Genomic DNA, 27,787 nt, shown 5'->3' on the forward strand with positions numbered 1-27,787 from the left:
GATCTTTCTACAGTAAACGTGACACGCCTACACGTCCTCTGGCAGCCTTCCCTGCTTTTAGAATTTGTGATTTCTAGAGGTCAGACTCAAGGCCTTTGGGGATGCACTTTCTGCTTGTGTTGGTAGCTTCTCTTGCCAGTTACATCCACACTGCTCGCGATGCTCCAATTCCTGTTGTATATCTTAGTTTTATCTCTTTGACCACTGATTTGATCTCACTTAACAAACAAACAAGGGGTCTGATTCAGAGGCTTCAATTGTTTTTCCTTACGAACCCAGTGGCAATGATGTTTTACATCACGGACATATGAACTGCAAGTAATTGTCGTGAAACAGTATTTATTCTTTTTCTATGTGATGTGCTGAGCTTTGATATTAACTCTGCATTATATTTCTTTTTGAAAAATGCCGTTTGTCACCAGCTAAATAAGATTTCATGTCCTTCTCTGTGCTGCCAACTTCCTACAAGGAGGTTGGAAGTGTTTGGGGAATGTTTTTGGCTGCACTGATTGGTGCACCAGGGGACCAGGGATGCCAGGCACCCTGTAGTGAGTGAGGCTTTCTTGAATAATGAAAAATTAACCGGCTCAACATGCCATCGCATCTCTGCTGGGAAACAGTGTCAGCCTAACGAGTGAGACAACAGATTAAAATAGCAGCTCTCAATAAAGTAACATCTGTCCTTTGCACCTGGGTACCACAGCCCTGCCTGTGGAACCTCTCTCCGGCTCCAGGTTCGGCTGACCGTCTTCTTGCCATGCCACACGTATCACAGCATTTACTTGCTGCTTTGTGACTGCTGCTGCTTCAGAACACCCTTAGGGTAAACTCTGTGTCTTGTCTTTATACACCGGGTACCTAGCACACAGCCGCAAACCTAACAGGTGCTCAGTAAAGACAGAATGAAGAGGCTTGGCTCAAGGTCCTGCAGGTGGATAGCAGAGGCTGGAAAAACCACACACACCAAGAAAAACACCAAAAAGGCATAAAAAACCCCAAAACTGCAGGTCGTTTGTCTCTCGAGCCAGTGCTGTGCATCACATTCTTTGGTTTTGGAAAGGGCTAGGAAAGAGGACCTCCAGCCACAGGATAAATTATTTTTTCCTGTGGGAGAAATGCGAAGAGGTAAAATCATATGTGTACTTATTTATAAAAGGCCAACACATGTATTGAGGTTTAATTCACATACAGTAAAATACATATTTTTTAATATACAGTTCTAAGAGTTTTTTTTTTTTTAATGGAGATACTGGTGATTGAACCCAGGACCTCACGGATGCTAAGCATGTGCTCTACCACTGAGCTATTTCCCTCCCCCCTCTAAGAGTTTGGATAAAAAATGTACAATCATGTAACCACCATCAAAATGAAGATGTAGACCATTTCTATGCAGCCAAAAAGTTCTCTTGCTTCCCTTCGTAGCCAGTCTTTCTCCCATGGCAGTATAGCTTTGCAGGTCTTTAATGGAAGAATGCTAAAAGGTCCCAAAGCAGAGATTTTAATCCATGAAAGTAGATGATCATAAAATGAATTAAACATTCTTCTCTGACTCACCTATGGCTCAAACTTTTTATTGTATTTTTACTATTTTTTAAGATTTGCCACAGGCATTTTCTCTAGCCTTCCTGTGTTGTTAGGAAGATTTCTAGGATGTTCAAGTACCTTAAATAGATAACAACTTTACAAGGTAGCTTTACTTCTCTGCAGTAATTAGCCTTTATTTTTAAGTGTCAGTACCGTTGTCCAGCTCTCCTCTTAAGGATTGCAAGGCTCAGAGAATCAAGTTTTGGATTCTTTCCCCTGGGAAGCCCTGAGCATTTGTGTTTGAAACACCAGAGAAGATGCCAGATAATGTGGAGACAATTTATCCCGTTGCCTAAAACAGTAGTAGAAATATTGCACCCGGCATCAGAAGGGTGTCCATCTAGCAGTGCTAAAGCACGTACAGTTAGAAAAAAATCTCTCTGGAGCAAAATCTAACTAAAATGGCATCCTTATGGTTTTGGCCCCATTTCTGCAGCATAAATAAAGAGCAGTGTCTTCACATACATGGAGTTGTTCTTAATTCTTTCCAACTGCAATCATGCATTTTAGAAAGGTTAAATTTAATTGAATCGTGCAATAATGTCTTAAGCAGTAATAGCAAATTAAGAATAGAGTGGACTGATGGATTTTAATTTATAAAAAGTAAAGGAAAAAAGAACTGTGAACATATCTCTTGATACAAAAGTTTCACCATCCTTGCGCAGTGCCTTGCACCTGTGTGGATAAAGGGTGCTTTGTACATATTTGTTAAATAGATGACAGTATGTCTCCTTGTCTCTTGAAAAGGAAAATCCTTAATTAACCTCTTTTCCTTTTGGCTCAGTGGCTTCCAGATGCAAAGACGTCCCCATCCCATGATATATGGCCTGCTAAAAATATCATGGAGATAGATTAAATACTTAATGCTTTTATTAAAAGATATTTTCAGAGAATTCTTCTTTCCATTTTGCAGACGAAGCCTCTTAGATGTCAAGAGATAAGTATGTTCAGAACTGTAGGATTTCATATTTGTAAAATTATATACCACACACAGAAAGAGAATCTGTAATGACCTCCTTGAAGTATGACAGTGGTTATTTTGGAGTATTGATACTGTGGACGGTTTCCTCTGTATTTCAGTTCTTTAAAATCAGGGAACATCGGTTGCTTTGTTATTATAAAAGTGGGGAGAAAAAGAGATCACTTGCCCGAAGATACAGAATACCGTGAAAAAGGAAATTAAACTCTTCACAAGCTTTGACTAGAACTTTGGTGATATATATATGTCTACACTACTTGTGAACGAGAGAGTACTTCCCTTCCAACTGGTTCCACGGTGGCATTTTTCAAATTCAGCATTAGTTTTTTTGTCTTTGTTCATACCATAGACATCTGTTCGTTGGAGATGGGCCTGAAAATTTTTGGTGGATGACAAGACCCTGGAAGAGTCACTGGAATAGTATTAGTCCTTAATCATTATTAATCTGTGTCTGTTGAGTTTAAAGACATCACCAGCATTTTCTAGAGAACGTATTAGAGGACGCCGTGTTCTGTAGAACCTGGCTGTAATTTACTAATTTATCGACTGTTTGGAATGCCGGGTAATATTTGAGTTGTTATCAACATCATGGCAACAGCAGTGCAGTTTTATCTAACACACATAGGAGAATTTATTCAAATTTGGATCACATTGGGTCAATCACAGTATATTTAAAATTAAATAGTTCCATGGCCAAAGGCCCAGACGGGCAAGCACGCAGTGGCGGAGTCCACGGGGTACATGCTGGGCCGTCAGCAAACAGGTTAGGCTCGCTTTGGGAGCATTTTACAGGGATTTTAAAAGGTACCTTGTTGAAACATGATGTTCCTCTTCACTCTGTAGATCCTTTAGCGTTGGTGAATTTTATGACGGCCAAAAAAAAAAAAAAGATGATAGTTGAACCACTGGGGAGACTTAGCAGTTTCAATTAAACAATTGCACCCTTTCAATTTTAATTTTGAAATCAGTGACCGCTGGAGTTGGGGCGTTCCCCTTTATTTTCCTAGTAGCGGGGTGTGCTTTTGCATTTTCCATCTCTGTTGTAAAAATTGGGGGGTGGCACTGCATTGTGTAGGTGTGATATGCAGGTGTGGGTGTGTGCCCTGTTCCAGCTGTTGTCCCTTCAGAGACCTAACCATAGAGAAATCTGTTACAGAACCAGTATGCATAGAAAAGATGCATTCAGGCATTCCCCCCCTCCCCCCTGCTGAGTAAAAGCTCTGGATTCTGTCCCCTGCTTTGTCACTTAAGTGCTTGAAGTCACCGTGATCTTTTTGAAAATGGCTCTTGTCTTCCCGGTCCTTCTAAAAGTTTCCTATAAGAATGTAATTTATTTCTTCCTCCTTCCCTCTTTCTTTCCTTCCTTCCTTTTTTGACTGTCAACAACTGGGCCTCAACTTTTTTCTTTTAAAACAAAGTATTTCATCTCAAGTTGCTCCTCTATCTTGACATCTTCAACTCCTGCAGTTCTGGAGTTTCAAGTCCAGTTTTGCGGTGAGGAACACCTCTAGGGTCTAGGCTGTCTACACCATTTAGTATTTCTCTCGTGTAGGAGTGGATTCTTTTCTGGGAAGGAAGGCCACCATAGGCAGTGAGATTCTCGGGCTCTGGCTCTCAGTCCCCTGGATTCAGACAGCTTCCAGGAGCAGCAAGGAGGATAAGCTGACACCTGTTCCTTATTTAGCTTCTTCTCTGCGACTTGACATCTTCTGATCTTCACCACATTCTACAGGGCTTAGTTATTACTGCCTCCATTTTTGCAAATGGAGAAGCCAGGGCTCAGAAAAGATGAGCAGCTTGCCCCAGATCACACAGCTCGTGATGGTGAATCCACGCGTGAGCCTTGGTCTCCCAAGCTTGGTCCTACCAACCACGCCCAGCCAGCCCCATGTAAGGCCATCAGTTCTCTTGAAATTACCCTTCAGAGATATTTCTGAGTCAGTGGTGCTCTGACCTTGTGTGATGATTTTATTTTCTGTGTTATATTTATTTTCTTCATAGGAACCCAGGATAGCAGATCTCTGGGTTTAATTACTGATGTTCCTGGCAAGATTGTGTTGCTCATAATGAATGTCAAGGCAGTGACCCAGAGGTGTTCTCTTCGAGCTGAAAAATGTCTCTCCAGCTCTCTTTGACTTAGGTATTTTAATAATTTATATGGCTGATGAGCTCAATATACTTGTAATTATTGGCTTAGGGCTTCTGTTTGGGTGTTAACTCACTCCCAGCATCCTTGTCCAGCCTTAAGGTTCCCTTGCCTAAGTTGGTGATGTCAGGGCTGGAGTCTGCTGTTAAGGCTGCCTGTAGGTTGTTTATCACCATTAGCCCTCATTAGTTTAAATGAGTACCCACCCACCTTATATGCTGTAACCACATGTTTCCAGAGCTTCTCCGGAGATAACATCTTGCTGGTCCCCCCTCCCTTTCTTTCTTTTATTTTTATTTTTTCCTCTTCCTTATTCACAAATCTTTGGCAACTGAGGCCCAGAAAATAGGAAGGAAAACACCTAGAAACATAGAACTTCTCTTCGTCTTTGAAATTCAGAACAATTTGGAAGTGAGTGTTCGCTCTGAATCTGAAGCTTTGAAACAAAACCTCACCACGTGTTTAACACGTACTGGTTTGTAAATATGGAGTGCCACTAATTGCTTTTCTAGCTCACAGCAAAACTGCCTGTTATGTCTTGTTACTCTGAGGGGGAAAAAGTGAGTGATAGAGGTGTATGCATTTAAAAAAATTGGAATGCAGAGACGAGCACGGTGAAAATTCTCTCATAATTATGTGTCTTCCTGGTGGGGCAGTTAGTCAGTTCTTCTGTTGCTGCGAGACTCACCTGAATTCAGGTAGAGGGAACGGTATGCTGTACCTTCTTTTTAGAGTAATAAATTATGGTTGTCCTCCTTTCTGCTTTACTGGAATGTCTACAGAGCATCACAGTTGTGTGATATTTTACAGAATCACTGCTGACTCAAATTATCGTTTGCTTTTCAATGTGATTAAAAGTTTGCTGTTTTCTTAAGAGTGATTTTATTGGTTCAGGGCAAATGTGTTTCCAGGGGGAGTGACTCGAGTTTTATAATGGCAAACTAATATATAGTCTATAAGTTTTGTGTTATGGTAAATGTTTCAGAAACATGCTTTTTCCGTAAAATGAACCTCATGTGTTTTCATTTCAAGCCCCTCCATGAAAATTACAAAAAAAAAAAAAAAAAAAAGGGTGAATCACAGAAGTGTGTAATATCTGGTCAGGAAGCCCCCGGTCAATCAGTTCAACTCCCTCATTTTACAGGTGAGCAAACTGAGACCCTGGATTAAACAGTGCTCCTTCTGGCTCCTATTCTGGTGCAATTTCTCTAGTATCTTGCTCCGGGGTTTCTGAAAAACCAAGAGTTCCACCTCCCGTTCCCCAGGAATAACTTTAGGTAACTGAAGTAGTCTCCGAGACGGTGTTTAAAAATGATCATTCCTTGAGGAGTATATTAATCTTTCTATAAGTTATCCTTAGTAGCACTTAAGTTGTTTTCAATGATACACAATTTTGAAATGCACGTGAATCTCTATGGTCATAGGAGTCATCTCCAGAGAAATTTCAGGCTCTGAGAAATTTATATGAACTTTGTTTCCTCAATTGCTGAATTTATTTATAGTTCATTTTTTAAAAAATCATCTAGCAGAAGTGCTTTTCCTGAAATTCACTGATGATTGTGCCAAAGTCTTGGGGGCTGTCTTCCGCCTCCTCCTTTTTTTTTTTTTTTTTTTTTTTTTGTTAAATTTCCCTCCCTCTTTTTAACCTTGGTAGGATGGAAGGTTTGCTGTATGTCTGGACTACCACTGGAGTTAAAAAGCAGGATTCAAATGGCACTTCAGAAGGGCTCCAAGTTTGCAGTTAAGATCTTGGACTCTGGAGCTCACATTTCCTGTTACACCACTTGTGAGGTGGCCTCAGGGAGGTTATTTTGCCCCAGTAAGCCTCAGTTTCCTGATTTGTAAAGTGAGATTTGATGTGCAGTCTTATCACATGATCAGTATTCCCCGCATTTAACTGCTCCTGCTGGTGCTACTACAGTTAACGATTATTCCCAAGCCAGGACGTGTTCCAAACCTGACTTGGGACAGACTAGCAAGAAGGGATGCAAATTCCATTTCTAATTTTTTATTTTATTTTATTTTATTTTATTTTATTTTATTTTATTTTATTTTATTTTATTTTATTTTATTTTAATAGAGGTACTGGGGGATTGAACCCAGGACCTCGTGCATGCTAAGCACACATTCTACCACTGAACTCTACCCCTGCTCCCTCATTTTTGAATTTTAGTGAGAGGAAAGATGGGAGAAGGGACTCATCTTCTTCTTTAGAGGAAATTTTTACCCAGCCGAAGTAGTGAACAGCGTTAGTGTTGCCAGCTGGTTTTTGTGTGCTTGATTTCTCGTCCACCTCCTCAGACCAGTATGTCTCATCTAGTCATGGGAAGGTCACAGGTGTGCATTTTCCTGGTGGTTTCTAAAAAGGAGAGGCCTGCTGGCTGAGCCACAGAATTTACCACCAGAGAAGAGGCAGAGGCACCTGAGTGAGGCAATCGACCCAGTGCACGCTGGGACTGTCCCTTCACCTGGGAGGCTGCCTGAACCTGTCTCTCACAGGTAGCATGGAGTATGGAAGGAGGAGGCCAATTCAAAAGGCAGCTGCCAGGGAAGAAGGAAATGTTAATAAAGTATTTTTTCAGCTGTTGGAACTAGTTAATTGTCGAGTTGAATCGTCGGGTCAGTACCCTCCTCTCTGCTGCCTCTTTAAGGAAAAACTGGAAATGGACCACATACCTGTCATGTATGCACTTGTCTGTAGCCTGCATCTGTTCATTTCTAAAAATGAAATCTACTTGCAGCTATTACCTGGAGGACTTTTATAGGTTTTGCAGAAAATACGACTGGGGCACAGTTAGGACCTGCTTTATTGTCGCTGACAGTGGCTTAAGAAGCCACCCATCCCTGCAAATTTCTTTTTATCGAGTACTGGGTATCCATTTGTTATTTTTATCAGGAACTTCGAATACCAGAGGCACTGAAAAGCCGCACTGGCTCCCTCACTGTAGGTAGTTCAAGACTTTTTTCCCAAGAATACTTAAAGGGCAAAAACCCAGGGTCCGGGTACATTATAAATTATGAGACATAACCATGTCTCATAATTTATAATAAAAGATTCAACTTTTTTGCTTTCTGAGCATTGCCTCCTGAAGCTAAATTATGACTATTCCTATGTCTGTCTTCTATGCCCATTTTTCTTGCTTTACAAAATTTCAACGCCTAATTAGTTTTCTGTTGAATTAAGTGCTTTAAGTTAACAATCTTCTTAACTTTATGTTTTCCAGGGATATCAGTATGAACAACATTACTCACTTACCAGAAGACGCTTTTAAGAACTTCCCTTTTCTAGAGGAGCTGTAAGTATTCGTTTGAGAAATGTCTGTGTGTGTGTTTCTTCCGTTCTCGTTGGATGCTCTCACAGCAGAGAGAGTCTATTGTTTCTAAGGGGGCACTCAGATGGCTTGGTTCTGTGGCCCTTGTGCAGAGGGAATCATGCTTTTAGAGGGGAAACAAACTCGATCTTTTCAGAAGTGTGATTGCTGAAGTTATTTTTGAAAGCCAGAACTAAAAATGTTACTTCCATAGGACTTTTTTTGCCACAATTGTTATGACCATGAATGCTGCAGTGACAGAGGTTAATTACAGTGTTATTCCGCGATAACAAGGCTGCTGTGTAATTACGCTGGTTGCCATAGGATTTGCTGTGTGGGTAACACAACCGTACAGAATAATCCAAGGCATTGCAGGGTCCTGACAACGTCAGCGTGATCGAGCAGAAAACTGTCTCCTTGGACATTTGCAGGTGATCTTTAGAGATGGGGTGAGGATGTGGAACATCTTCCGGGTCTCACCTTTAACTTTAAGCGTGTTTCTGAACTTGTCAGCGCCATCTCACATTTCCAATTTAACAGTTTGCATGGTGGAGAATTTCTTTCCACCTGTTGTGACCTCCATTAAAAAAAAAAAAAATTATTTATTTATTTTGTGGGGGAGGAGGTAATTAGGTTTATTCATTGATTTATTTAATGGAGGGACTGGGGATTGAACTCAGTAACCTCCATTTTGGTTTGCTCTCCATACTTATTTGAAGTTCATAATCAAAATAAGCCCTTTTATATTTTAAAGGAATCGGGAACAATGTGTTTTAAGAACCCAGGTGAAAAATAAAATAAAATCAGAGTTGAAGCGAGTTAAATGTAGGCTTTTAAAAATGGCTAAGTGAATGGGTTATGTAAGATGTGGAGGCAGGAAGGTGACAGTCTGATGGTTAGAACATCAAAGAGACATAGCCCTGGAGGAATCTAAATTCATATTACAGATTGTGCCCTACAGCCAGCTGTGGAGTATTAATTAGATCCAAGTCAGTGACGGTCTCCCAGCTCAGCTCAGCCCCTCCCCGCGTGTGGGGAACAGGCATCAAGTATAGGACACGCAGGTTGTGCCTCCCTGCTTCCGACAGCCCTGAAACAGCAGTTAAGGATTTAATGAAGTTAAGGGGACATTTTCCTTCCCACACTACTTAGTTGAACATAATGTTCCCACAGCCAAAATGGGACGGAGATCATTTGCCACTTCCAAGCTTGTGAACTGGGTCAAGTTACTTAACCTCCCTCTGTTTGGTTTCTTTGTCTATAAGGTACTGATAACAACAGAAACCTCTCTCATAGGATGCTGGTGAAGGCAGAATGAATTAAAATAGATGTTAAGTACTTAAGGCAGTGCATGAAACAGAGTCAGTGTTATGTAAATGCAAGCTAGTATTTATTTCATGATTTTAAAAGTGCCTAAGAGGGAGGAGGGAAAAAAAAAGGCAGCAGCCCATATACCAAATGCTGTCTCTGGACACCAGGGTTAAGTGTATGTTTTATTTTATTTTTGCCAATTTTTTTCTATAGTGAACATTCATTATTTTGTAAGACATAGTTATTAATTTCTAATTAAATTTTTTAAATTGGATGAGAAGGGAGTGAACTAGGTATTTGAAGCCCCCTACCTCCCACCCTCCCAAGTCAAGCTCTCAGATGCTTTACCTATTTCTTTTTAATTCACATGCAGTTTTAGCCTTAAGGATTAGTCTCCCTTTACAGAAGTAATTATACAATGAAAGGACATTAATGAGTGGTGATTCAGTCACTGTATAACCGTTGGGGATGTGAGCCGTACCCCCACCACCCTTCCTCCGGTGGGAAATGGAGACGCTGTCCTTACTCCGGGTGGGCCAATGTGTGCAGACCACCTTTGTCCACGCCTTTGATTCCCAGCCAGCTTCACTCAGAGGGATTTGGTAGTGAGCTCCAGGATGCGGAGTCCTCCCTGGTTAATCTCTGCTTTGTGAAGTTCGCATCTTGGATTTCTGAAAATCTCAAATGACCAAGCATATGTCAAGCTCCTGAATTCTGTCAAGCGAGAATTTTAATTGGAACCAAATTGGATTTGACTGCCAGTCCTTTCTAGCGAGGTCGCATTCTGTCCGTATTTGGCATCTCACAGTGAGGAAGCCCATCAAATCAAGTCAGTCCAGCTCCTCCAAATACCGTATGGGATTTCAAAAATGAATTCAGTCAGGAGCGCTGATGGCTGATTTTAAAGAATCTTTCAAAACAGTCTTTAATACGCTAGGAATACTTAAGGCATTCAAGGGAATTTCTTTTCCATGTTAATATAATAAGCAGAATAAAAATCCCATGTTTTTTCTTTATAAAACACCATGGTTGATTTTGACATTCCAGAATGATGCTGCCATGAGTATTGTAATATTTCATAAACAGCATCACCATTTGTCCAGAAGTCATCTGGAAGTCATTTAAGAGTGAGTGTGGAGCTGAAGTACCCTGAACAGAAATGAGGGATTTACTGAGAGTTTTTTTTTTCCCCTTGATCATTAATGTGGTGCACTTTATAAGATGTGAGTGGTTTGGCTGAATTTTATACAATAATCCGGAATGCTCAGAGTATTGAGTGGAATCACTTCCCAAGTAAGGTTAGGAAGTGTTTATAGATGCTTTCTTTGCACATTCACTTATTCTTTCGACAAGCACTGAATCCTGCTCTCTGCTAGGTCCTGTGGTGGGTGCCAGGGACACAGAGGCAAGTAAGTATGGTCTTTGTCCTTGGAGCTGACTGTCTGGAGCTGTGCTGTCCAATAGCATAGCCACTTGCCACAGGTGGTTATTTAAATCTAGATTTACAACAATTAAGTGAAATAAAATTTAAATCTCCAGTTCTTTCATTGAACTAGCCATCTTTCAAGTGCTCAGTAACCACCTGTGGTGAGTGGCTGTTGTCATGGATAGTATAGATATGGAAAGCTTCCACGTCTGTAGAAAGTTCGGTTGGACAGCATCAGTCCAGAGGAAGAGATGAACCCAACACTCAGTGCAGCATGGTAAGGACTGCTGATGAAGTGTGTGCAGGGTCAGTGGAAGCCTAAAGTAACCCATTGCCTTGAGACTGGAGGACTTGGGAAAGCCTTTGCTGAATAACTTCAGCTGAGTCTTGAAGGACACGCGGGAATTAGCCAGATGAGGTTAGGTGGTAAAGGTGCTCCAGGAAGACCCTTATAGCATGTGCAAAGGCACAGAGGTAGACATTTCAGAAGCGTTAGCATTCAGGAAGTTGTTAGCTATTCCAACTGAAATACAGAGAAATTTGAGCTATTGAAAGCTAGAGAAATCTTAGGAGATGGGGCCAGATCACTGAGGGACTTTTTAAGCTAAGGAGTTTAGACTTTATCCTGAAGGAGCTGAATTGGCTGTGAGTGTGAGTGAAGGGAGGTGACTAGGATTTTTGTCCTAAAAGACTAGAGGCCATTCACTGATTCCCCCCCAACACACACTTTTTCTCTGGGAATCCAAAAACATAGGATCTGGCCCTCAATTCAATAGAAAAAAAATGTTCAAAATCTTGGGACAGTCTCTTGATTTTTCACCCTTCAGTTTCCTCCTCTTTAAAATGGGACTTCACAGTAGTACTGTAAAGGGAAAAGGCAATTACTTATGTAAAAGTGCTTCATGACCATAAAGTGCTCCATCCACACGAGTCACGTAAATGTCACTCAATCCTCTCGCACACTGCAGTCTTGAGGTATTAGGGGAAGAGGTGGTTTTGCTTGAGATGGGAATTGGAGTGGGCCAATACAGGTTTCTGTGAGTGATGTGAAAGGAAAGGCAGAATTTTTGGAAGATGTGAATTTAGCATCCACAGGGTCTATTGTCTGCTGTGATGCTGCCAAAACTATTTTCGGCCCTCCCTGAGACCTGTCAGGGCGCTGGGAGCCATGCAGGGAATGGCTGAAATGTGGAGTTGTGAAATTGATTTAATTAGAAACAGCAGAAGGAACGTCCAACTCCTTTTCCATAGGCCACCAGTGAAGAATCCATGGATGTTGCTTTGAGCTTCGATATTGCAACAGCAGTGGAAACCGTTGCCAGCTCTGGCACTTATACAATGATTGTTTAATACATACTGCAAGACTAGGATAATTCCTTCCATTTCAAAATGTACTTTGACTTGGGAGTGCATAACAATGCTAAAGTGACAATTAGGTCTCTGAGTGCTTTTTTTTTTTTTGGTCTGTAGGACAATTAATTCTAAGTGGAGGCCTTACTTTACAAAAGAAGGTTAGTAAATAATTTGAACAGGGAGATTTCAAATCAGATTTCAAATCAGATAGAAACAGAGTGCATCAAAATTAAAAACTTTAAATAATTTGGCCAATACTTATATATAAAACTATATATACACACACACATATACATGCACACGTAAGTATATAAATTCAGACTTACAAAATGTTGCAAACGTAAAGAATTTTTACATGTACCGTACACTCAGATTCCCCAAATGTTAATGTACTCTGCATACATACACACACAGGTACCCATACTCACAATATAAAATGTGAAATGTATGTACATTGTTTTTCTGATCCATTTGAAAGTAAGTTGCAGTCATAATGCCTCTTTACCTTAAATAGCACCTTGGTTATTCCAAAAACACAAGGATATTTGCTTAAATAATTGCAACATAGTTGTCAAACTTAGAAAACTGGCATTGGTATGTATGATCTGATCTGTGATTCTTAGTCAAAAGTAATAGCTCTTCCCCTAGTATTCTTTATAGTGAAAGAAACCAATTTCTGGTTCAGGATACAATCTAAAATCACAAGGTGCTCCTGATGGTGTGTGTTGATAATTCATTTTAAATTTCTGAAACCGATTTTTGTGGCCTCTGTCTGAGTTACTGCACATGATTAAAAATCTTCAAAGTCTGCCCTTGGTAAATGATTTTAGGGTTCTGTAGAATTAATAATGGCAGCCCACATTTATCAAGAGCTTGTTATGTGCTAAAAACTTAGTATGCACTGTCTGATTTAATGCTTGCAAGACTCCAATGCCTAGAATGTAAACAGAATTTATTATCACCCTAATTTATAGATGAGGACATGGGGGCTTTAGAGAGGTGAAAAACTCACTGTGGTCATACAGTGACTAGCGGAGCCAGGATTTGAATCCACATTGATCTGATTCAAGTCTTTCCTCTTAATTTCTGAGCAATGATACTATCTTGAGAGGCACAGAATTGGAGGGAAGCTTAAGAGGACATCTGTTGACCCTCGTCTGCAATTCTAAGTCTGTCCACAGCTAATGCTCAAAGGTGGTTGGTTACTCAGCCTTTCCCTAAGTAAGTTCATTGGACGAAAAGCTTGTTAGCAAGGGGTTCTTCCTAGAATGAGGTTTTCTTGTCCAGTCGTGCCATTTTATAGAGGAGAATATGAAGGCCCAGCATAGGTGAGCAGCGTGCTCCACGCCCCACAGCGAGCCTGCATCCGAGCTAGAATCAGACCTGCGTAGTTCAGTGGTGTGTCCATGACATCCCGTCAGCTTCCATGTCTCTGCGATGCATATACGTCATCTCAGTCTTGCAGGTTGTTTGCAGCTGTAGAAAGCAACTGACTATTGCTCTCTTCCAGCACTTGCAAGGAATTTCCAAACTAATGTTTGACTTGCTTAGCACTCCCTTGATGAAGGCTTCTCACGTAAACTTCATCAACTGCAGTAAATCCCTCCCCCAAACTGAAAGAGCTCCTCAGTTGCTCCAGTGGTATTTGACACTTAAAAATCTTGTATTCTTGGAAGCGTTCTCTTGTCCCACTTCATGTGTTTGAGTAGGACGACTTGGTAGCCAAGCTCATGGCACTTGCTGTTGGGAAGTACAGAGTGATCTCACAGAGGAGTATTGATGTTCTGATTCATACCATTTGCTGTGTATCATTTGGGGAGCTTTGAGATTAGGGAATGAGGGTGAAAAGAGAGGTGGGAGGGACCTTGTACTAATTGGACCTACTATGTACCGGATAGGCCCTACCAGAATATTGTTTTAACTCATGCAACTCTGTGAGCTATGTTTATTCCCATTGTGCTGATGAGGAAGGAGGCTGAGTTTTTCCTCAGAGAGGTTAAGTAACTTTCCCAAGATCACACAGCACGTTAGTAAAGGACCTGGTTTCAGTCCCACGTCTGACTATGCCCTTGTCTATGTGGAAAGGATGAGGAAAGACTTATTAGGCAATTCATTGATTCAATAAACTTTTGTTAGGTAAAGCACTGTATGCAGTGTTGAATTAAACTGGGATGCTTGCCTTCAAGAGAGACAGTGGTATAGTAGAGCTATGGGAATTCAAAGGAGAAGGGAAATACCTTCCCGCAAAGAAGATTAAGGAAGGCTTCATCACAGAGTCGGCATTTCTGGAGAGCCGTGAGGGATGGTCAGAGTTATTCCCGAAGGGATGTGGGAAAAGCAGGATGAGCAAAGCTGTGGAGACAGAATGGGGTAGGTAGGAGGAATGCTTTGGTGTTTGGTTTGGTTTTAGGACTGAATTCTTGAAAGGACATTACAGGAAAGAAACCTTGAAAGGAGTTCGGGGCCAGGCTGAGGACCTTTCTTGGCCGACTAATGGAGGAGTGTCAACTTCTGAGTGGCTATTGAAGTTTCTTGAGCTAGGGAATGACTTGATCAGATGTGACCTTCTGTCAGTGTAATCACCTAGCAGAGGGCAGGATGCTTGGGACTGAGCGGGTGCAAGGAGACAAACGAGGACGATAATGGCAAAGTCCAGGTGAGGATTGGGAGAATCGGAACAAGGGTGGCTGAGAAGCGGGGAGAGGGAGGAGGAAACTATGCAAAAGCGACTGTGGGAATAGAAGGGTGTCTCAGCTGGGATGAGGGCGGTGCGGTGGGTAACACTTCATTTTAAGATTACCAGGAGTCCGGTGGTGCTTTGGCAAAATTAAAGACTACTAAATTAAAGAAAGAGAAATTGTTTCAGAAGAGAAGCTATTGCAAGCCATTTTGAACATACATATTGAATTTAGGTGAGAGATGGATCAGGGCATCTGGAAATACAGGTGTGGAGTCCAGACTAGATGTTCATGGATGGAGATTGTAGAAGAGAGTTTCATGGGTATGGATTTTAGAGTCCTTTCTTTTGAGGGGATTATTGGAAACATTAGGTTGGAAGAGCTTGCCAAGGGAAAGAGGGTAGACGGAAAGACAGCTCGTTGGGAAACACTCGAATCAGGGTGTGGGAAGGAGACCAAGTGGAGGAGGAGCAGGAGAACTAGGGCAGGACTGTGCCCCGGGACCTGTGGGAGGGGAGGCTTTTCACAAGAAAGGAGTAATCAGCATGGCTATGCTAGAAAGTTGCCTGTAGCCAGATAATGTGAAAAGGTCCTAAATTTAAGTGGTTGTGTGTGTGTTACGGGGGGTGGGCTTTAAAGAATCATTTCTACTGAGGGTTGTAAAGAGTGACTTTGGAGTAAAGAAGTTCATCACAAAGCAGACATTTGGGGACTGCTAGGAGATAGTTCTGGTTTAGGGAGAGTAGATAAAGTTTAGAATATATACTGTATCAAAGAAACCCACCTGAGGCATAAAAGAGGATTTATTATTTCACGTAGAACTAGGAAGATCAGAGGTAGAGTTGACTTCAGATGGTCTTGGATCTCAGGGTTTCAGAGTTATGCGAGTTTTCTCATGCTTGCCATTTCTCTCGGCTTCAGTTGTCTCTGCTTTTATGTTTTGGCTTTGTTCTTTCCTGTTGCAAGCAGCCTGTCTCCATGTAGGGGGAAATATAACCTTCCAGCAGCCCCACGGACGTCTTTGCATCTTGAGATTCAAGATGGACATCGAAAGTCTTCCTTGCTGCCTTCAGCAGAAAATTCCCAGTAGGACTCTGGTTGGCCAGACTGGCCTCATGTGCCTGTCCTTGAGCTAGTCACTTGACTGTTCTGGTTGGTATGGTCCAACCTGGGTCCTGGACTCACCCCAGCTAGGACTACCTGGAGCAGAGAAGGAGTCCCCCAAAGGAAACAGAAGGGTTGGAAAACATGCCCAAGAGAAAGAAACCATAGTTATGACAGCCCACTGGAATCTAGTGAGTAGACACACTGTGGGCAATGTTTGTTTCCTTGGGTCAACCTGAAATGAACAAGGGATCACTGAAGAATAGGAAGGTTAAAGCTCAAATAATTTAGGTTTACAGTGGAACCAGCAGGCTCCTAAGTGCTTAGCAGCTTCGAAGTAGAGGCAATAAGACATGTGATAGACTCAGAACTTGGGTAAAGTCAGTGTTTCATAAGCAACTAGGGAAAATCCAGTGGGAGAATCAGCAGTTCATTGTTAAAGTGTCTGACATTGAGTTCAGAAAGTGTAGAGAGGCAAATGAACCCACAGTTTGCTGGCTCACGTATCCATGGTCATCAAAGCTAATTATTTGTTCTTTGACTAAAAGGAGTACTGACTTCAAGTGAGTGAAAATGTATTTAATAGTCTACCAGCACGATCGAATTTTCCAGTGAGGAAAAGTCATTTCTTTCATGTATTGTCCACTCTTAGTCAAGCCATGCTTGTTTGACACAATTTTATATGCTTTAGTGGAACTTTTAACTCAGGATTTGTTCATCGTTTTCCCCTGTTGGACTTTATAGATACATCAAAGAAGGTTATGTTAGAGATGTTAGAAATATTTGTATCATTGACGCACTCGGTTTTGTAAGTAAATGATCCTAAAATCAATGAATACTCAATTTAAAAAATCTGGATGCGTAAAAAGATAAGGAGAAGAGAGGAAAAATAATCACCCATCATCTTACCACTGAACGATACCCATGGTTAATATTTTGTTGTATATACTTCCAGACTTTTGGTAGATGTGTACAATTTCTTTTCTCAGCCTGGTTGGTTAAGACCAATCAGAATTTACTCATGGAGCTGAGTCATATTTGAATAAATCCAGGCTCTGCCAGGAAGGAGGGAATGAGTGTTTGGCAGACAACCAGCAGTATGTGCCATGGTTCCTCTGCATACTATGCACATCTCGCTCGTTTTATCCGGTCCGTTTTGAGCCCTTACGGCCCTAGGGAGCCTTCCCTGGTCTTTCTTTTCCCATTTGCTCTTGCCCTTTCTCTGCTGCTCACCCCTTAGTGCTGGGCTGAGGGCCTTGTTATTCTGTGCTCTGCATATGTCAGGATGCACCTGTCTCTTCAGCTCCACTGACTTTCCTCTAAACGTAGGGCCTTTTGTCACCCTTCTCTCCTGTGTGACCTTTGCTGACAGTGACCATGTTTTTGACCTTGACACTGAGGGAGGGGCTAAGACAAAGGATTTCTTCTTATTTTGAGTTTATTGATGTAATAAATCTTATCAGCCTATGTAAAAATTAAATTCCACTGAAGTTTTATGTTTAATGAATTATCCTTCTGTGAAAGAAAAGAAATGAGAAGTGTCTTGGGAAAACTCAGTATTTACTTTGCCATACCTATAGCTTGTCACAGAAGGTCAGTCTTTGTTGGCTGATGTCAGCTGTAAATGTGTTTTAAAGCTGTAACATGTTTCATCCTATGGGTGGATATTGTGTGTGTTTATTGCCAGAGGATAAATGACTAGGTTGTCAGAGTAAACTGTGCTCAGGAAATGTAACCATTGCCAGGGTTTTTACTGATTTATCTATAAAATAAAGTCTTCTATGGGTTACTGACGGTACGAGGAAGTGGAAAACACAAAGGGCAATTGGGTGCTGGTGGAATGTAAGTTTCTCTGAATTGAATAAAGCTCTTGTAGTATGTGGAAGAGTTCTAGGTGGCCCGTAGGCTGAGTTTTAGCAAGGATGAGTTTATTTTTTGATAAGCATTACTGCTTTCGTTTTTGTGCTTTTAAACAGAAATATGTAAGGTAATATAATATATATGAAATAATTTTTCCCTTCTCTGTAAAGGAAGACTATATTAAAAACTTCGGGAATTTCCATAATAAGGATTCTTAATACATGCATGTTCATAAAACACATTTGAATTTTGCATATGAAACTTACATGAAAGTTATATGAAAATATAAAATGCTTCCCTGGTATGGGAAGAAAAGGGTAAGTGAAACATGGTTAGTTGATTCTGGGCTCTGATTTACTGTGTCCAGTGAGGTTTATTTAACCTCGGTAAGAAGGCTGTCCAAGGGGAGCTGTGAAGGATGCGAGTTAGCTGTTGGCTCTCTGTATTCATTAAGAAAATAGCCACACGCATTGGTCCTTTCGGAAGTCATTTATAGAAAATAACGCGAAACAACATTGTTCTGCTTTTAGCGTTTACATCATTTTATTTTTAATTACCTCGCTTTATTTCTGAGATTTACATCGTTTGGCTGTGCTGCAGGACCTTGGACCAGGCGTGGAGGCAATAGGCTCACTTTCCTTACCTGTTTACAAAGCAGCAGGAGCAGGCCCGCTGCACGGAGTCCCTGTCAGGGCCAGTGGAGTCGGGCGATGACAATGAAAGTGCTGCACAAGGGCTAGTTTTCTGTAACTGTGTGCTGCTACCAAATGTCCCTGCCTGGGAACAGTATCACTTCTTGCGCTCTGTTTTCCCCGGGAACCAGCAAAGTTCTGAGCACTTAGTGGGGCCTTAAGATAAAAACAAATTGATGATTAAGGACTCATTAGAGGTATGCCCTATCATTTTAAAAAAAATTTTACCTTGAAACTGTTGCCAGAATTGGGGGTCCTGCTGACCTCAAGTTACATTTAGTAGGAAGACGCCACTCACCTCCTGTTGGGCGCTTTCCCGTGGCCTCACCTGGCCAGTTGGGTTTTGAACTGGAAACGCCATCTCTGGGGGCGAGTCTCGGGCTGGCCAGGAGCTCGACGCCGTGCTGATCCACCCGCTGGAGAGAACGTGATGGCCTCTCAGGAGGGGCAGCCCGGACGTGTTTGGGTTACAAGCAGTGAGAGATCATCTGTGTGGCTTCCAAGGAGAAGCTGTTGGGTAGGGAGACAAAGGTGTGGAAAGAAATGGTGAGGGAGGCGAGAAGACGTGGCTGAGGGGTAGATAAACATGGCTCAGAAAGAAGGAAGGGTGGTGCACAGAGTCACGTTCGGTTGGGACTTGACACAGTGCCAGGCTGTCTGGTAACCACCTCTGCAAAGTGGAGGGAGGCACCACGTGAATGGACAGGAAGCTATGGCTGTCACCTACGCCCGGACCACTTCTCTCGGGGATGGAGAGGTGGCCCCGAGCAAAGCTCCCGATTGTTTGCGTGCAGACCATGCTGGGGCCTGGGCCTTCCTGCTGCGGTCGCTCGGCCTGCCTCTGCTTGCTTCACCCCACGGCTCCTCACAACAGCTGCTGGAAGCTTCTGACCCCTCACCGCCCTCCCCCCCGCACCATCTCGGTGCATGTGTCTAGTCAGTGCGGATATGGTAGTCCTTCCTCCATTGATTCTTGGCTGGAATTCCAGCTAAGTGGCTACAATGACATTTCTGTAATGAACCAGAAGAAACCTAAACCCAGGCACTTCTCAAGGAGTTAACACCAATTGGTATACTCTCTCTTTCACACGGCCTCTCTCGTTTCTTTAAATTGCTTCCCGCGTGCAAAAACCCCAGTCTAATTCTGCATGTTTCATGAAGATACGAACCCTCTGACACAGATGACCGGGGATCCGTGTCCATTTAACCAGCGCCGTTCCTGTCTTACTTCTGGGAGGGATGGCAGATAGAAACTATCATATAGCATACGCATTAAGAATCGAGGATATATTGAAAACTCTAGCCTCCCCTAGAAGGAGCCCCTAATGTGAATTTATGGTCCCTGTGAATAATAAATGCACGCAAAACAGATCCATAAAGACATCAGACACTGAGCCTCTTGTATCCTGTTTCCTGGAATGGCTCCAAATCCGATGGGAGAGGAAGGCTGATGGATGGCAGTTTCCCTCTCCTCCACCCTTTTTCCATCCCTCCCCAATCCGCCTCTGCCTCTGGGACTGCTGTAACAAGCAGAATAAATAGGAGTCGCCTTGAGGGAGAGCGTGTCCCCGTTTGAAGTCCTGCTAGACTTGTTTTAATTCTGTGTGATCCTGTGCACGAGCCAGTGTGTGTTGAGATAACACCACTGACCAGTGGACTGGTGTCCTTCTGTTCAAGGCCCTCCTCACTCCCTGAAGAAAATACACCAAGGTTAAGAAAGAACACTGTGGCCACAGCACTTAAAATCAAGCCAAGCAGCTCTGGCCCGTTAGGAGAGGGAAGGGTAGAAGTGAAGGAGGGAGGGGGGGTCGCAATGGAACAAGAGGAGAAAACATGCAGAAACGTGGAGATAATGAGTACGCTTTCCCCACGCTTTAGGTAGCAGCGTCACTTGTTTTTGAATCCAGAGGCTGATCCTGGGGCTTCGTTGAGGCATTCCAGCGAACGCTGGAGTGTCTGTTTCACATGAGGTCCCATGTAAGAGGACACAAAATGAATATGACCTAGTTCCTGCCCATAAGGCATGTGTAAGACACTTGAAGGAGATGCGACACGTTCATAGTAACCAGAAGCAAAACAAGATGCATCCAACAAGCGGGGGTTGATACCTGTGGAATCAAAGGAAGGTGATATCATACTGCTGTCACAGGGAGGTAGCCTCCAGTTTGGACAGTGATGATGAGTAAGGTTCCAGCTGGGGGGCACTGGAGTGGGGGTGTTTTGAAGTATCAAGGGCAAAGTGTCAGAGGGGGAAAAGCTTGATGTACTAACCTATAGGACACAAGGAACGTTGGGGAGTAAGGTGAGAAAGGAAGAGAGGCCCATACTGAAGTCCTGCTAATTCAGCGTGGGGGGAAAAGCCTTTGGGAAAATGCTCTGAGTTGTGCTGTTTAAGATTTAGATCTCACGGTATTACAATCAAGTGGTTTGAGGCAGGAGTCTTGTGGAGGTTCATGGCAATATTCCAGGAGGAAGAAAATGAGGGCTTAGACTCAGGTGGCAGCAGGAAGAGGAAAAGAGTGGATGGACTGAAACTGCATGAGGTTCTCTCTGGGCTTTGGAGACTGAGAAGCTACGGGGCACAGAGCAGGAGGCAGTGATGCTTGGGACCCTCTTCCCTGAGCAAGTGGAACATTTTACCACTGTTCACTCTTCCAGGCTCACCCTAATGAGTTTTTTTCCTTAGAGCTTCACAGTCATCAGAAGAATAACAAAAGATACAAATATCATCATTTACCAAGTTATATTCAATTTCTTGTAATAACATGTAATGGAAAAGGATCTGAAAAATATACGTATATATGTATATGTATAACTGAATTGCTTTGCTGTATCCCAGAAACAAACATTGTAAATCAACTACACTTCAATAAAAAACAAAATTAAAAAAAGGTGGAGGTGTCAAAAAAAAAAAAAAAAAACTGTTTTCTGGACCCAGACAGTAGGTTCTCGTGAAGTGGGATGCTAAGAAAACCATCAGGTGTAGCACAGACAAATGCAGGCGTAGGAGAAGGAGCTGGTCTTTGCTAGGAGAGGCCGTTGGTGACAAAGTCTTCCCCAAGATCAGCCACCTCTCTTTCCTCGGGCGTTCCTATAAAAGCACATCAGAGAGTGCTCTATATCTTACATAGCATCAGAGTGGGTTTAGAGCATGCCCCCTGCCACCCGTAGCCACTCAGGGGTCCTGTCTTCCCTCCTTCCATCCCCCTGGTCATCTTTGGCCGTGGGGAGGATGGCAGCGTTGGTCTGTAGAAAACGCCTCCGTCCTTGCAGCTCTGAGCTCCTCACCCATAGTCCCTGCTGTGAACGCTGGTCTGCTGTGTGAGAGCTGTCGCTGCTCAGACACAGATACTGACTCGCCTGTACTCATTTTGTGTCACCTTCTGGGAGTCATTGCCCAGCCTCTTGGTGACACACCAGAGGCATCGCCATGCAGAAGGACGTGGGTGAGCGTGGGAGCCAGCCAGGTGAGAACTGGAGTGCTGGTTCCCGCACTCACCCGCTGTGTGACTTATTCCAAGTCACCTAGCCTCCTGGAGACCCAGAGAAGTGGGGCTATGGTCCTGAGATGATTAAAACAAATGCACGTAAACGGCCTCACCCAGTGCCTGCGACTACCTACCTGGGTGCATTTGCTAGTGGGGTTTTTCTTCCAGAGTTTTGGGGACTTGGTCCCTTACCCTGTTCTTTAATCACTTTGCCCTCTCTTGCATCTGAATTTTTGGACATGAAGCACCCGCAGGATTTACTGTAAGAAATACTGGCTCATGAAATAAGCAAAATGTGAAGAGGCTCGGGAAGGTGCCCTGGCTGAAGCTTCAGCTCATTTACCAAGCGGCTGTGTTTATTATTCATTAACCCAGCTGCTTGGTAAACGTGGGTAGACACATTCCAGAAGGCTCCACCCGATATGTTTGACTCTAGGAAGCAACGAAGCCGTCGGAGTGGTGTGAGTAGCGTGTCCCCTTGCCCAGCGTGGTCACCACTCACCGCATCCTAGTGGTGTTTACTTCTCCAGATAGCGGGCTTGGATTCCAGGATAAGCCACATGCAGGCTCATTTGGTCACTTCTTCGAACGATAAGTAGTGGAGAGAAAGAGAGGAGACTTCTGGAAGCTACTTTAGTTTTCCCAGGGCTTATAAAGAGGCAGGTACTTGGGGAAAGGAAGCAAATATTTTGGCTAATGTGGCTCAGCACCCTTTTCTGTCGACAAGTAAAGGAAATCAGACGCTCTGCATTTTGCCATTTCCTTTGCTTCTTTGTAAAATACTCTTTTCATACAATAGACTGAACTCAAGGAAAGCCCATAGATATGGGGACGTTCGAAACTAATATTAGAGACAAGAGAATGTGAATCCAGTGACAGCTTTGGTCTGTTCATAGTGTTGTTGTTTTGTTTGTTTTGCTTTGTTTTGGCTTTTTCCCTTTCAGATACCATAGTCATATGACTACTTGCCGCCCTTGAGGGAAGGAGGTTATTGCCCATTGTGGTCCTTATGGTCCAATTTGATCTTATAAAAATGTGACCTTTTAAACAGTGCATTACGGCAATGAGCTTTATCAGCTGAATGCGATGAGTGAGTGTGGTGGTGGTGGGGGGAAGCCCCTCGAGAGAGCTTGTCCTAAGCCTGCACTAAGGGAGACTGTGGGACGCTATCTGTTTTCAAGGAGGAGATGCTGAGAAAGCAGTTTCTGACTAATGGGTTGACACAGTGGTGAGTGGTAACAGAGTTACGAGATGTGTGCCCTGTTCTTGGAAGCTTTTGTACTTGGCCTATTAAGACTAATGTGCAAGAGACAATCGGCACAAAGTGGCCTGTTTCATTGAGTGTTCCAAGAGTTCATAAGGCATGTTGATAAGAAGTGCAGTTTTCACAGAAAGTCACAATAGAGTTGGGTGTTTAAGGGGTGAAGATGAGATTGTGAGGTGAGGCATTTAAAGATGTGTTGGTGAAGCTGGCTAGTCAGCAAAGGATTTGCTGAGGAGAAATACTTTTAAATAGAAGCATTGAAAAGCCTTAAAACCATCTTCTCCAATCCTGCATTTTCTATGTGGTACAAAGTAGGCAATCATGAGCCTGGACGGTGGGAAGCCCTCGGAAGGCGTGCGGTTTGGGACCTAGGTGCCAGAGAGCCTTGTGAGAAACACAGCCCTGCGTGCTGCGCGGGCTTTCTAGGAAGAATTTAGTTGAGGGGCATGAACCCTGGTGTAAACCTGTGGTGTTGCCTGAGAATCCAGCATTGTTGTCCTTGCTATTAAAGAAATAATTCTGTGTACTTTCACTTTCTGAGTCCCTTTTCATTTTCCCTGCTCCCACCCCACGACTGACACACATCTCTGTACACATTTATGTGTTAATGTTAAGTAAGGGTCAAGTATTGTCCTTTCCAGGGCCGTTTGCATTTTAACTGGGACAAAAACTTCAAGGGAAAAATAATGCATCTGAAAAGCAGGGTTTCAGTCATCTCAGTGACTTCAAGTTTTAGGAAGTGTAAAGGAGCCTTCCTTATGCCCCTTAGATCAGGGTGTCTAGGACAAGCAGGTTGAAATGAGGGGACTTGAAGTCTAAGAAGAGGATGTCGTGTGCCTGGCGCTGAGTAGACACACATATTTGTCCATCGGTAAATGCAAGGGTTTAGTGAATGAATGAATGGATGAATAAGGCCCAGCGGTGCAGGGTGCTTACAGAAAGAAGAGAGCGGATAATGGAAATAGATCTTTTAAAGGAGGAATTGATATGACTTGATGACTATGATCCCATGACGTGTTGGGGAGAAAACATTTTTAAAACATCATAGGTAACAAAATCTCGTTGCCTGGGAGAGCACCCCTGCCGGGGCCAGGAAGCTGGAGCAGTCCTGTGTGTGATCACACGGGCACACAACTGGCATTTTTAAGTCGATACCATTGACCCTTGAACAATGCAAGACTTAATCCACTGATAACTTATAGTTACCACGCCACCTCATCCTTATCCGAGGCTCCTCCACATCCGTGGAGTCAACCAGCCTGCACTGTGTGGCATGCAGTGTTTACTGCTGGAAAAGACCTGCCTGTACATGGACCCATGTGGTTCAAATCTGCCATTATTGAAGGGTCCTCCTTCAGTTCACCTGTTTACAAATTACTTCTCTGAGTTGTACGACTTCCAGCTGCTTCTTCCTAAAGTCCTCTGTCCAACTTTCCCTCATGTGTCTGTGGGGCCGGGAGAATGGGAGGAAAAGTGGCACTCAGTATGAAGTGTGTGCTCCTTTCTTACAAAAGGACTCAAAGAATGCTTATCCTTTCCTTCCTTCACTCTTGCTCCCACTTAAATGTGTCACTTTGAAATTTCTTTAGGACAAACTTTGTTTAAAAAAAAAAAAATGCCTTTGTTTGGCAAGTTATACTTACAGTGACTTTCACTTTTTGCCTCTCTTTCTCCCGGAGTATGCTGCCCTTGGTCATGGGGAGATAACCGGCTGCCTGGCCTCCCCAAGGCATTCCTCCTTGACAGACTGCTTTGCTCTGATCTGTATAAACTCCTGCCCGCTGACCAGCGGTCTGTATTTATAAGGCACTTGGAAAATACCGCAAACTGCAGAGAGTGACCATGAATAGCAAACTTAATTTGGTCTAATGTGTTTTAGCTTGCTTGACCTCACTGGAATAAAAATGTGCCTGCTTAAATTACTGTATTGGAGTTAAAAAAAAATTCTAGAGACATTTATCTCATTGGAGGAAACTTGGGATCACTTTAGCAAAGGTTTAAGTCCACGTTTAATGTCAGACAGACTTGAGAAATGTTTCATGGAGAGCTTCAATAGGAGATTGGGTTTTTGTGAGTTCTGAATTTTAAGAGTCTGAATTACTATTTTTCTCTTGCTACCTTTTTTTTTTTTTCTCCCTAGGCGATTGGCTGGCAACGACCTTTCTTTTATCCACCCAAAGGCCTTGTCGGGGTTGAAAGAACTCAAAGTTCTGTAAGTAATGCAATTTTAGAGTTTCACAGCTGGCTGTGTATTTTCTTTCTGCATAGTCAACATGCTCGGAGCTAGGTTAAGCACAGTTTCTTTTAGTTCAGGATTAAAAGATTTAAGGAGTGGCCAATGGGTAGTGTGGGAGGCTACAGCTGATTTAGGCAACCCCGGGTCTAGATAACAAAAGTTAACGTCTAAGTAATAGGTTTTCTGACCTCCAGTGCATGACAGTTGAATGTTAGGCTCTTCATGTGGCTAATGCACTGAATCAAAATTATATTTCAACTTTACTGGTAAGGTTTTGTGTCTCCTTCTTTGATAGCTGTAAGAATTTTAAATCAGCTGACCCTGAGGGGAAAAAGGCTTATCAGAGCTCCAAATGGTAAAGTCATTTTAGAGCTACAGGGGATGGAGATGCCTATGATTTATGTAGCCTGTGAGGGATCAGGAAATAAATTCCTGGCCATGGTCAGAAGCTTGGAGGCTGGCCGAATGGGGAGCAGGTGAACTGACTGCCGGCCCCACTTGGCCACTGCCTCGCTGGGTGATTGTCTGTAAGTCACTAGACCTCTCTGGTTCAGTGAACTGGGTGGGCCCTCTTCCATTCCAGTCTGTGGTTATGACTCATGTCAGGCAGTCATTTTGTTGATGTGACCAGGAAAGGCATTAGGCAAGAATAACAAAGACTTCGTTTTCAGTACTGATCAATACCTCTGTTCTCCGGGTGGTAACGATTGGATAATTAAAGCTTTATTTCTGTCCTGGCCCTGCGTTCACTGAGGACCTGGCCACTGCTCCCTCAGAGCTCAGGGTCTGCTGTCCTTTTGGTAAAACTGTCTTTATCTAATGCCTGTGTTCTGGGCTCTGCTTTATTTCAGTTTGTAAACGCACTAGGGATTCCAGTGGGTTTGCTTGTTGTCTCTCCCAGTTAACTTGTTATACCTCCCAGTTAACATGCACAGCATCTAAGGTGATGAATATTAATTAGGGCGCCTTAATTCCCGAGAGTGAGACAACCCCAGGCTACCCAGCAGGTCTGTGTCAGGAGGTGGCTTGGGGTGGGGGCCCAGGGTTTATTTCCAGCTTTAAGACAGGTGCCCCGTGCTCTTTGGCAATTCTCTTGTCTTGGGTGCTTTGTGCCTAGACACCCACCTCCTCCCCCTACCCCCCACCTTTTTGCTATTAGGAGGAATTTTTTACTTTGAAAGAAATGGTTCTCAATTCTTCTAAGGAAAAATGTCAACAATTGCTTATTATTCACTAACCAAAACTTTTCCTCTCAGAACTCTCCAAAACAACCAGTTGAAAACAGTACCCAACGAAGCCATTCGAGGACTGAGTGCTTTGCAGTCTTTGTAAGTAACTTTTTGGTTTTCTGCCTTCTTGAACCATTAGGAGACCACTCTGGCTGCTAAATTCGTAAAGCACTGGAGTCTGAGGGGAAGAAGAGATTTAGCCTCCCACCTGGGATAAAAATGGCGATGGCGAGTTGCTGTTACTGAAATGCCTCTTGGTGAGAGCGAAGGTTTACCTCCCCTCCTGTGTTTGAAGCTGGGAAAGCTGCCGGCGTACAGTGCTGGGTACACTGCTGCATACACTTCTACGTGCTGGCATGTGGCCAGTGGTTGTCCCCTCTTTGGAACCAGAGTTATGTGTGTACAGAAGTTCCAGAGTCTTGTGCCATGATGCTCAGGAAACAGCCACAGAGAGGCTTCTGTTTCAGGTGGTCGTGATCATCAGCACAAGTTGATCATACATCCTCATTTGTGGACTTTGTACACACATTGGGGGTGGTAACTTAATTGCCTATGCTGTCTTCTCAAGTTTTTTTTTTTTTTTTTTTTGAGGAAAGGTTGGCTTAGTTTGGAGTGTTCAAGATTTCGGCTCTAGGTTTTTACCATGTTTAGCCACTATTTTCAAAAGCACTTCCACCTAGCTCTCTGCTTCATTCTTGCTTGCCTTCTTTCCCACGTCTATGTCCACGTGTAGGTATGTGAACCTGGAGCACGGGGGCCATTGCCTACGTGGTTTGGGTTTGCACACCTCACTTCCGCCCAGAGTGGGGGGATCAGGCAAGCAGCAGCAGCGTCACAGAGACCATGCAAACCCACAGAAGGTTCTAAAGAAACAACCATGTTTATGTTACGTGAACAGATACTTGTCCACACTAGAGTGTGTGTTGTAGACTCGCGTTGTGAGGGCTACAGCTTTAGGTCTCCCCGGCCCCAGGGTGGAAGATCCAGTTTCTCTGTCTTCAGGGCCTCTATCTTGGAAAAGACAGAGAAGCATCCAACTGAAGCAGGTGGTTATTGTAATCTTTTGCCAAGATTCAGAAAAACCCTTTGCGTATTTATCTGTCAGAATGTTTACGTTGCTCTCAAA

At 43.2% G+C, this 27,787-nt stretch overlaps 1 protein-coding gene across 1 annotated transcript in view; it reads left to right on the forward strand.

Moving 5' to 3' along the window:
* Positions 1-27,787, forward strand: part of LGR4 (leucine rich repeat containing G protein-coupled receptor 4) — a 93,021-nt gene that overhangs the window by 41,067 nt on the left and 24,167 nt on the right. Inside the window, exons 2-4 of the mRNA XM_074372223.1 lie at positions 7,934-8,005; positions 25,337-25,408; positions 26,689-26,760. Of these exons, the coding sequence (XP_074228324.1) occupies positions 7,934-8,005; positions 25,337-25,408; positions 26,689-26,760 (216 nt within the window). The remainder of the gene's footprint in view (positions 1-7,933; positions 8,006-25,336; positions 25,409-26,688; positions 26,761-27,787) is intronic.

This window comes from Camelus bactrianus, chromosome 10 (genome assembly GCF_048773025.1).
Source record: "Camelus bactrianus isolate YW-2024 breed Bactrian camel chromosome 10, ASM4877302v1, whole genome shotgun sequence".
Lineage (NCBI taxonomy): Eukaryota > Metazoa > Chordata > Mammalia > Artiodactyla > Camelidae > Camelus > Camelus bactrianus.